Source organism: Tripterygium wilfordii, chromosome 6, assembly GCF_013401445.1.
Source record: "Tripterygium wilfordii isolate XIE 37 chromosome 6, ASM1340144v1, whole genome shotgun sequence".
Lineage (NCBI taxonomy): Eukaryota > Viridiplantae > Streptophyta > Magnoliopsida > Celastrales > Celastraceae > Tripterygium > Tripterygium wilfordii.
Window position 1 is genome coordinate 10,915,033 of NC_052237.1, and position 11,355 is coordinate 10,926,387.

Below are 11,355 nucleotides of genomic sequence, written 5' to 3' on the forward strand. Positions count from 1 at the left end.
CTTGTGTTAGCTTTTTGACTGCGTGAGATATTTCTCATATTTCACCTCTCCACAAAGGCACATCGTTTCCTTTCCTTCCCTCATTCATTCGTTCGTGGTCTCTCTGTCTTGGTTGTTTTGACAGTAAAACCCAACATTTATCAGTTTATTAGTCTGTTCAGAGATAATATTTAAATTTCAGTAGTAGAGTGATTGGGTTGATGAGTGAAAGATCCCTTTCTTTGGCGGTTTTAGAAGCTTGATCATGTGAATGATCTCTGGAGATACAAAGATCATGTCTTTATTATTTTGTTCTGGGTATCTCATGTGAGCTGTGAACTGGGTTGTTTCCCAAACGAGTTTATATTTCGCTTCTGAATCTTTCAACAATTGGTTTCATGGCTGGGAGCAATGATATCAACCGCAACGAGTCCAAGGTACCTGTATTTTAGTAGGTTTTGTTATTCAAGATGGCGGCTTTTGATGTTTGGTGTTCTGAGTAATTTGTTTCATGGATCCTAGAATGGTTAATTTTGAGTTTGTTTTCTGTTTCGATGACTTGATCTTAGGTTCGTGTAATGGGTTTGAAATCAAAAACGGATTGGCCATTCAACAAATTTGTGGTTTTTAATTCAGATTATGTTGAAGATCTATTCGGATTGTTGATTCAATGGGAACTGGGAAGGGTTGAATAAGGGTTTGTTCATGTTCATGGAGCTCATCAGTTAGTCTTTGTAATTAGGGTTTTGGGCTTATGATTTTGGTCTCTTTTTTCCCCCAAATATGGTGTGTCCGATTTCTTAAGAAGCTAATTTGCAGTGGCCAATTCTTTTGTCTGGCAATTCAAGTTCCACTCCACCATTTTATCAATTCATGATCTTTTATTATTTTTGTAGATGGTGGTTCCTCTGAATACATGGGTTCTCATTTCTAATTTCAAGCTGGCTTACACTCTCCTTCGACGTCCCGATGGCACTTTTAATCGCCATTTGGCGGAGTTTCTTGACAGGAAAGTCCCAGCCAATGCAAACCCAGTTGATGGGGTTTTCTCATTTGATTTCATCATTGATCAGAGTACTAGCCTACTTAGCAGGATCTATAGACCAGCTAATGCAGATGAACCTCTACCAAGTGTTGCTGAACTTGAGAAGCCTGTGAGCTCTGGAGTTGTTGTCCCTGTAATAATTTTCTTTCATGGTGGAAGCTTTGCTCATTCATCTGCAAACAGTGCTATATATGACGTTCTATGTCGTCGATTGGTCGGCATTTGTAAGGCTGTTGTGGTCTCGGTGAATTATCGGCGTGCACCTGAAAATCCTTACCCATGTGCATATGATGATGGATGGACAGCTCTTAAGTGGGTTAATTCTAGAACTTGGCTTCAAAGTAAAGACTCAAAAGTACATGTATATCTAGCTGGGGATAGCTCTGGTGGTAACATTGTGCACCATGTTGCTCTACGGGCAGTGGAAGAAGAAATTGAAGTGTTGGGAAATATTATGCTAAACCCAATGTTTGGTGGGAAAGAGAGAACTGAGTCTGAGAAGCGTTTAGATGGTAAATACTTTGTCAGCATCCAAGATCGGGATTGGTATTGGCGAGCCTTTCTTCCCGAAGGAGAAGAGAGGGACCATCCGGCATGTAATCCATTTGGTCCCAAAAGCAAAAGCCTTGAGGGACTGAAGTTTCCTAAGAGTCTTGTTGTGGTGGCTGGTTTAGACCTTGTTCAGGACTGGCAATTGGCTTATGCTGATGGGCTCAAGAAGGCTGGTCAATTGGTGAAACTTTTATTTCTGGAGAAAGCAACGATCGGCTTCTACTTGTTGCCGAATAACAATCATTTCCACACACTCATGGATGAGATAAGTGAATTTGTGTGCTCTAATTGTTAATAGACTTAACTTTACCAAGTAGACCACAACACGGAAAGGAAGCTTGAGATTATTCTTCTGGTTATTATGAACTTGCAGTATATATGATTGTCTAGTATTTATCACTCACTAGTCAATCGTGCATCATTGCGTTTCAGCTTTCACGATCCCCGTTCCGATTTTGGGCAATGAAGATTGAAGTCAGGAGAATGGGGTACATCATTTGGTGGCTAATGGTCTGGAAATTGTTTAATCTGACGTTATATATAGACTAATTTATATTGTCCATTGGAGAAAATGTCATGTTAAGTGTGTATGGTAAATTTATATACATATGTTATAGTATAATACTGTAAGGCTGTTCTTACCTAGTTTCTAGCCAATATTTCCCTTGAATGGTTCTTGCTTTGACTGTATTTTGGCAACTGTAAATGAAATGATATTTGGAGGCTAAAACCCACCCATGTATGATTGATTTAGGGTTTTGATGATGTGATTGGGATTTATGAAGTTTCATTCATTCTATTTCTATAAGCTCATAAATGGTTTTGAATGGCAGAACACAGAGAGACTTGGATTGTTTTGTTAGGAGTTGGAATTTGTCTTGTACTGTATTAAACGGGACCACAGTAGAACACCATATTAAAGCCTTCTAGCTGCTGCAACTGCTTGAAACAGCTAAGAGATTGATGAAGACAGGAGAACCTGTCTGTTTGACCTTTCTATGTTGCTTAAAAAAGAAACTTCGAAGAAATTTAGAGGGATGAGTAGAAGGAGGTGCGAGAGGTTTGACTCAATTCACTTGTAGAGTTGTATTGTCCATTCCTAAAGGCCAGCATGGTTTTGTCCTAAAAATGACCTTCTACAATTGAGAGGAGTTGGATTCAAACTTATAAACAACACGGTTGACTCTCACTTATTCGATGTGTAACATTATTGTATTTCACAAGGGTATGTAAGTATAAACAGGGACGTAATGAAAGTATTAAAGAAAGAGACAAGGAAGTGAGAAGTCATTTTCATCAAATGAGTAGTACTAGTAGTCCTTGAATGGAACTTGTACCAAGCAAGGTCCCCAGTGTATTATTAGAGTCAAATCCTTGAATGGAACTTGTACCAAGCAAGGTCCCCACTGTATTATTAGAGTCTCATTTGGCTCGGTTCGTTAGTATTTGACAACTCGAAAGCTTCATCAAATCCCTAACGACTTATCTAAATAAGCTCATTTATTTTTCACAACTTATAAGCTAATTTATTTTCACAGATTATATAAAGGTCTACCAAACGGACCCTTTGTAATTTGTACAGAGAGTATCTAAATGCTGCACAACCGCAATGAAACTGAAAACAAACACAGAAGAAATTAAGAACCACTTTCTAACCTTAACCTAGGTAGTAGGTATAACAAGATGGAACAATTCTAGAAGAAGCATTACAGAGAAGAAGACGTGTGAAGGAACACCTTCATATCAATCATTTCATAACCGCTTCTCCAGAAAGCTAATCACGTGATACAAGAAACTAGTCACGTGAACAATTGCCACATCAGCAGTAAGTCTCCACATCAGCAGAATACAAAGAACATATCAAATGCTAATACAAGGAATCAGCATTTTCCCCCCCTTCTTTTTTTTTTTCCCCTTTTATTTTTCTGTCTTTTTTTCCTTTGAAGAATGAACAATGTTACATAACATTAAAAATAAAAAAGAATCTTTCCACACAAATCAGCTGTATCATGACTCTCAATATACAACATGTACAAGAGAATTAGAGGTAGGAACCCGGCATTCGTCCAAACTCAACACTAAGGTCTGCCAAGATTATATTTGCTTGCATCCATCAGTTAGTAGCATTCCAATTCCGATGGCAATTAGTATCTAATAAGGCCATGAGGCCGACCTTTCACCAACCGTTACATAGCATTTCATATGCAGAGGAGGTAGCAGGACTTGATCAGAAGCTATAAACATATACATACATCAACCTGCCATAAAAAGAAAAATCAAAAAATGTTAAATCAATGGGTTTCAAGTTCATGAAAAAATGTTAGAAAGTGCTAGTCATAACTTAAGGGTTGCGTTAAGAATAAATGTAAGAGTTGTAGCTAAGTTCACCACCCTTTACACAATGCAGACTGAATTCATGAAATAAAAAGAAAAAAAAAAGAATGAAAGAAAACAATGAAGGAAGATATATAGATGCAAAAGACAACAACTTCTGAGAAGCAAGAATATTAGGAGAAAATGCATAATAAAAGATCAAATGCTACTCGGAAAAACAAGTTAGATAAGTGGGTTGCATAACATCTATCAGGAAAGGAGATCATCTTACATGCAGTTTCTACCAAACACCAAGAAGTTCAAACTTACAGCACACAAGACAGAATTTGAAAGTATAATAAAGCTATAGAAAGATACATAAGCAAACAAATGAAAATGGTACATCTCTTTTTCCACAGAAAGGCATACACAAAACACGCATACATATCTATAAATGCATTTATACATGAGCTATTTCCCAAATAGCAGGGATCTGCAGCAATTCCAAGCATTTTTTCACAGTAGGACAAAAACTAGAATGCTCATGCAGTAATTTCAGACTCCTACCTTCTTCAGAGAAATCAAAAACACCCCCAAGCATGTCATCATTGTCACCATCTTCCATGCATTTTTCTATATCACAAGGACTGCTGTTGCTATCCACATCAGTAATAATTCCTGTTGATTCACGACATTCGCTCGAAGGTGATGCCTTACAATAACCTTCCTGAAAGAACTGCTCAAAATCCGGAGAGTCATTAACTGCGCCCTCATCTATCATGTTCATACTTAAATCAGAACGGTTGGAACTTATGTTTGAAACTTCACTAGTCCCGCTACTGTTTGACGACTGGGCTTCTTTTGCAATGTTTCTTCCCTCGGAAAGTGACCCACTTGTTAAAGACGACAAATTATTTCTAAAATCATAATCCTCCACCGGGCGGATATCCAAGGTGGATTGTTTGACAGAAAATACACCACTATCTTTGTTGAGAGAGCTAGAATTCAGTGCAGGTTTACCCAAATTGCAATACGCGGCTTTTCCCACGGTATTCACATTCCCAGATTGGAACATGGGTGGATAAGAATTTATCGACGACCCTGACAGCAGAACCAAGAGTAAAATAAGTTACATATTTCTAAAATAATACTCCCTCCGTCCCATTTTGGTTGTCCTCCTTTCTATTTTGGACTGTCCCAAAACTAGCGTCACTTTTCTTCATTAATTAACAATTTTGTTGTTGTATTCCAAAATTATCCTTATTACTTTAATTGCCCTTGTTTCAAGGGAAAAAAAGTACCATCATAAATAAGGACAAAGTTGGAATAACATGGTTATTTTATATGGTTGAATTGCATTAAATCATGTCTTCTTAAAAAGTTGGATTTTCAAAGGGTGATAGACAAATTGGGATGGAGGGAGTATATTACATGTAACTTTAAGAGATCGCTATACCTCCATCTGAGTTATCAACAGAATCAGGTGACAACAAATTAGAATGGATAACAGCAGCACCTTCATAGAGCTTTTCTCTTCCACCATGAGAATCGGGAGATGAAATTGAATACTTTTCCCCAATGAAACCCCTAAACAAAAAAAAAAATCAATTAATGGTAGGAATACCAAAAAAATGTATTTTGGAAAATACTCATGTACTTTCGTTCCATCATTAAAGATTCCATGTAGGCATCCAGAGTGAACAAAACTTCCCAAACAAGTCTACATGAATACAACCAGATAAATGGAAAACAGCAGACATAAAAATATAAAATGAATTAAAATATATCAAATGTCAAATCAAACCCTAACCCAACACCTAACATTCATTTCCAACAATCCCATCATGCTCCCAGCTATCAAAGAGATGTGTCCAGAACAATTTTAAGAGCAGTACACTTTAGGTAAGTCAAACTGCACACATTTATTAGCAGGAACAGGAAGAATCTCCTGCTTTTTGTGCACTTCCCTCAAAAATAGAACGGTGTAAGAGTTATTCATCTGAACTGAAGGTAACAGAAGCAACACCTCAAATATATTTGAAAACATGGTCAACACAAACTAAAAGCAGGGTTTTACCTGTTACTCCAACCAGACTGAACCCTGTGAAAATGGTCAAGAACAGGCAATAGATCTCTTTGCCTAATTTCAACCTCATTAACAGGAATTATTTCTACTTGACTCTCTCCACCAGACTGAACTTCAACGGCACTAACCTCATCAGACTCCACAGGAGCCATCATATGGAAATGCATCTGAAGATACATTAAATAAGCATACGGAAAATATAAATGATGACAGATAAGAGCATCTCATATTACATTGGGAACATACATTTGATTTTTGCCAGACTGGTATCCTCCCAGAGTTAACATGCAACTCTGCATTGGAGACATACAAGTGAGATCTCTCGTGGGACTTTAATTCCTTATGCTCAGATTTATTATCATCACATTCGGAAACATCCATGACCATGTCCACAGTTTCTTGTCTGCCAAGAGTAATTCCAGAAATGCACTCCTCTCTTTCTGGCCAATCTGCTCTCCTGCAAACATCCCACCACTGCACAGCCTCGACTCTCACTCGTAACTCCTCATCTTGCATCTGCGCTGAAGAGCCATGCAGATTTCTTGAAACCGATTCATTCGTTTCTCCTCCTATTGCTGATAGCAGTTTATGTTGAACTACATGACCAGAAGGAGCAAATACCAATAGATGCTCTAAGGCAGTAACACTTTTTAAATGAGCAGGTTGCAAATCATGACGTACAGAGTTGTGAAAAATTGCAGCAGTTGCACCCGATGGAATGGTGGTCTTTCCTGCCACAGAAGAGGCAGCACTGCTGACAGTACCAAGCCAACCCAAGTGGCTACATTTTATTCTGCTCACCACAGAGAGGGTGACAGATGCTGGTGGCAGTGAAGAAAAAGAATGCTGGTTTGCCATGAAATATGGAGTTGACCACCATGGTAGTGGCAGAACTGGCGAGATGGAAGGCCCATCTACATCAGAATTCCGTATCTGAAGAACATTTTCTCCACCAAAAGGGGAAAGAGCAAAAATATGACAAGTTCCCCTGGATGAAATAATCCCAATCCATCGACTACAATGACTAAAACAAATATCTTGTATCACCTGCAACAAAAAAGAAAAAAAATCCCAGGAGCATAGCAAACACATCAAATAAGAGAAGTTTGTTTGTTCATTGGTGTTAGAGAAAGGGGGGGGGGGGGGGGGGGGGGGCAGAACATACAGCAGATGTCATGCCGCGGTGCAGTTTGTAAAGGTGCACATGAGAATAACTCCAATCGTAACTCCGATTACTGGACCCATTTTGGAAGCAGGATGGCATTATTCGGAAGATATTTATATTATTTCCATGTACTGAAGCAGTAACCAGAAGCGTCCCACTGGGATCGAAACACAGAGCAGAAATGGGACTAGTATGAGCTCTAAATTGCGATATCACAGTTCTAGAAAGAAAATCTTTAACCACCACCTGCAAAACACTTGAATATGAGAAAGGAAACTCTCAATTTATTCTCACTCTTATAGCAAGGAATAGAAGAATACTTAAAAATTGGTAATATTGAAAGGGATAAGCTGAAATTTTTTAACAATAACTTGCAAAAACACTTGAATATGAGAAAGGAATTCTCAATTTATTCTCAAATGCTGATAGCTTGCAAGAGAAGAACAACATAGTATAGTTGGAAACCTCCAAGCCCTACTGAATTCAGTATGTCTAAAATTATAGAGCAACATTACAAATGACGGTATTCTTAAAATGGGTAAGCTGACTGAGAACATGGACACATAGATAAAAGACTGTACGTAAGGCGGCAAGCAAGAGTCGAATACTAAAATTTTCACATCCAAGTCCCAATATCATGCAATAACCAGAAGACTAAATGTTAATATTAGAAACTCAAGTCCAAAGACTAACCATCCCAGCAACATCTGTTTCTGCCAAGTGCGATGCCCCCCGACCAACTCTCCAGCCTGAATTTGATGACACCGGGGAACTAGAACCATCAGGGATAAAATCATGACAGTACTTAGACAGTGTTTTGTAGCCCATATCACCCAGATTGAGTAGCCCAGTAGCTAACTGCTTGCTTGACTCCATGGCATATCGAGCCACCAGATTCCCACTGCCAGGTGAAGTTGATGGACTGGCACCAGGAGATGGAGTAAGACTTTGGGGACTTAAACGGCCTGTATTTGATTGCAATGGGCTGTTGGAAGCATAAGCCAGCCACCTTGGACCAACAGCCATTGGACCATATCCAACATTGACCCCAACGTATCCTGGGCCTCCCAACTGAGGAACAGGATAGGTGAGCACACTGAACTTGTTTTCCAGAGTGAGAGCATCAAAGCAGTATATCTGGTAGCATACATAGAAAATATATTAGCCAAACTTAAATTGTTTACCTTTCTTCGTAACCTTATGAAACTCACAGTCTTCATATTTGGACAGCATTATGTTGAACTACTGCTTATGAGTTATGACTGACCACCACCAATGTATCACAAGCAAATTGTAAGCATTCAACACAGAAATCTACTGGATGCCAACAATCATTCAGTCTGTTTACCCCTGAAGAACATATTAAAAGGGAAAAACAAAAACCAAAAGACTATGCATGTGCACACATAAAGCTAAAAACTACTCATATAATTACATAACAAAAGAAAAATGCTTACTTGTGCTGCAAGCCCTACGGCCACTATTCGAGGACTGCACCTAACCATATATACCGTTGACCGGAATCTTAAAACGTGAATATAATTGTGAGACTTAATCGAATAAAAGCGAACAACGGTAGGAGATATGAGTGGGCTCCCAGTTTGAGGACCACTGTAACCATCTCTGACCAGCCCATCTCTCTTACTATGCATTAGATCTGGACTCTTTGATTCATCACATGCAACAACCAGAAGTACAGGATGTGATGCTATAAACCCTTCATGACCATCAGACTTTGTAGGGAAAGGCTGAATCTGTAAAAAAGTAACTGGATCATCACGCCTTGATACAAGTTCATTGACATCAGAGGCATCTTGAACATCAATGACTTGAAAGCCATTGCAGTAACCAATTAAGAGAACACGCTTGAAAGAAGATGGACCAACTTCTAGTCTGTCAAAGGAAGCCCAGAGGACCTGTTCCAATAAAAAGATCCACATTATTCCTGTAAACACAATGTGACAGGACATATGCAGACCATAAAAATGGTAACTAAGGAAAGCATCAAACATACTAGGACCAAAAAAGTTACCAACCTGAAATACAAATTAACTAAATTACAAAACAACATCCTCATTAAAGAACATGAGAAAAGTATAGATGATGCCCTAAGAAAGGTGATGGATTGCTAATGGCCCGCTTCTGTGTTATAGATATTGTGTACATAACCAATAATAATGAATAATCTGATGACAACCTTTTGGCTTCTTTTTTCTTTTTGATAAACACATTAGTCAAGCCATGTAAAGCAACGTATTTTCTTTCTCCAAAATTTCTTGGAGGAGCCATTGCTGAAGTGACCGTCAATAGAATAAAATCTTAACGATCATCCTACTTAACATGAGCATCTGCTTTCAAACATCATTGTCACCTTCAACATGCTGAGCAATAACAAAGAAGTAGGTGTAAAGGTACAAGACAAGTGGATATTAATACAGTTGTGCTGAAGTAGCTGATCAGTTGCTAAAAATGCGACTAGTTCTTTGATTCTGATATTTAATATTGCCACAGTTATGGACTCAAAGAAAACCAACATAGTACATAAATATAAGAAAATAAGAAAGTATTGGATCCAGAGTGTATGGATGGTAGCCTTTATACATATTCTAAACAATCATGCATTGAAATTTAAATAAGCAACATAGGCAAATCTAGCTGCCACTGACTAATTAATAAACTGCTTTAATTACTTAAAACACTTATCTCACGCTAAATATTTCCCTAAGTGACTAAACCACTTATAGTTCATCCTAATGGAATCACTTTGTATGTGTGACCAATCCCAAAATTCATTCAATCAAGTATGATCAACAATTTGCATGGGCTCAAATTCTGATGACACCCGCAGGTGAACCACGCACCTAATCAACTGTCATTCACAGCAACATAACTGCTCCCCAACCCATTATTAGAACATGCCCCAGCAGAAAAACTCTACCAACAAAAAATTCAAAAATCAAAGCATACATTCACTGCATTCTCATGAGTGGACAAAAGAATTCTTGCATTGCAGGATATGGTTTCAATTGGTCAATGAATATATCAAATGTTCACTTGACCTTTGATTCAATTAAATTGAAAACGAACTCCCACATCTCCTTTTTCTCATCATATTTAAATGTCAAGGTCATTAATTGAGCCAACGTCCTCAATTACAGTAAAACCTAAACTTCAACTGAAATTAAAACACCGAATTTCATTTTACTTTGTTTTGCTCGCATTCTTGATAACTAAACAAAGTATCTTGAAGGGATTTAACTCCCAATACTAAAAATTACAAAAACACAAAATCCCGCATTCATCTTCCTTCACTTCCGTCAAATTCACTAGTCAAGCAATCAAACAACGATACCACTCCTCAACATCAATTGAAGAAAAAAAAGAGAGAATCATAAAAGATTTAACATCTAACTAGAATAAATACATGCATGTAAAAAGAGCACCTGGTCCTTGAGGTCCTGATTATCACCGGAGATGGATGCGGCAACTGTGGCACCGGCTGAACGGACACCGTACGATGCAGTTTTTATACAAGAAGAAATGAATTTCAAAGAATTAGGAATAAATCCATTGCTGTTCTTATGGTTGTTGTTAGGCTTTCCGTTAATATTATTCTTCATAATACAGCCAAAAAAATTGTTAAGATTCTATCGTCGCCGTTGAAAACACGACTGGCCACCGGGAGTTACCGGAACGGAAAACAATCGATCGGAAACAGCAACCACAGTCTTCGCAAAATCCGGCGTTAGCAATTGCAGTAAACGTCGTCTATCGGAACTAGACGACCGCAGTGACGGTGGTGGTGGTGGTGGTGGTGGTGGGTGGTTTTGACATTTAACTGTGAGAGAGAAGGAAAGAGAGAGATTCAGTTCTGTGTTATGTTTAGAAAAAGTAAAAAAATGTGTTCTGGTTTCGTCATTGTGGCTCCATTTTTTCTTTTCTTATAATTATTTAATTAAAAAAACTTTTGGGATCGGACCGGATATGCTAAATTAAAAACTCCCCCTCTTTTTTTATTATAGGGCCGAGATAAGAAATCTCGAATTTACGAGATCTATCTAAACTATTAGTGATTCTCTTTTTCTTCTTCTTTTTTTATTTAAGATCTTGTAATTTACTTCGTCATTATAATAATAAATTATTTTTCATAAATTCCATCGAATTATTCATTTATTGGTTTTGACTCTTAATGTTCCAATTTTAAAAGATAATAAT

The 11,355-nt window shown here is 37.9% G+C and overlaps 2 protein-coding genes across 2 annotated transcripts; one reads left to right on the top strand and one right to left on the bottom strand.

The window, feature by feature from the left end:
* LOC120001079 (gibberellin receptor GID1C-like) lies at positions 1 to 2,363 on the top strand. The gene is made up of 2 exons (XM_038849321.1): positions 1 to 416; positions 876 to 2,363. Exons 1-2 carry the CDS (start codon positions 378 to 380, stop codon positions 1,869 to 1,871), a joined length of 1,035 nt encoding a protein of 344 aa, XP_038705249.1. The 5' UTR covers positions 1 to 377; the 3' UTR covers positions 1,872 to 2,363.
* A 924-nt stretch (positions 2,364 to 3,287) lies between these two features.
* LOC120000229 (autophagy-related protein 18h-like) lies at positions 3,288 to 11,044 on the bottom strand. The gene is made up of 9 exons (XM_038848181.1): positions 10,584 to 11,044; positions 8,598 to 9,056; positions 7,834 to 8,277; positions 7,141 to 7,386; positions 6,222 to 7,022; positions 5,967 to 6,142; positions 5,346 to 5,476; positions 4,457 to 4,990; positions 3,288 to 3,834 (listed from the first exon to the last, which is right to left on the bottom strand). The coding sequence occupies exons 1-9, from the start codon at positions 10,758 to 10,760 to the stop codon at positions 3,830 to 3,832; spliced, it is 2,973 nt and encodes a 990-aa protein (XP_038704109.1). The 5' UTR covers positions 10,761 to 11,044; the 3' UTR covers positions 3,288 to 3,829.
* Between the last annotated feature and the right edge of the window lie 311 nt (positions 11,045 to 11,355).

Coding starts and splice junctions, on each gene's coding strand:
- LOC120001079 (XM_038849321.1), top strand. CDS start 378: ATGGCTGGGAGCAATGATATCAACCGCAACGAGTCCAAG. Junction 417..875: donor TCAACCGCAACGAGTCCAAG/GTACCTGTATTT, acceptor TTATTTTTGTAG/ATGGTGGTTCCTCTGAATAC.
- LOC120000229 (XM_038848181.1), bottom strand. CDS start 10,760: ATGAAGAATAATATTAACGGAAAGCCTAACAACAACCATAAGAACAGC. Junction 8,278..8,597: donor CCGTAGGGCTTGCAGCACAA/GTAAGCATTTTT, acceptor GTATGCTACCAG/ATATACTGCTTTGATGCTCT. Junction 7,023..7,140: donor ACCGCGGCATGACATCTGCT/GTATGTTCTGCC, acceptor TTTTTGTTGCAG/GTGATACAAGATATTTGTTT.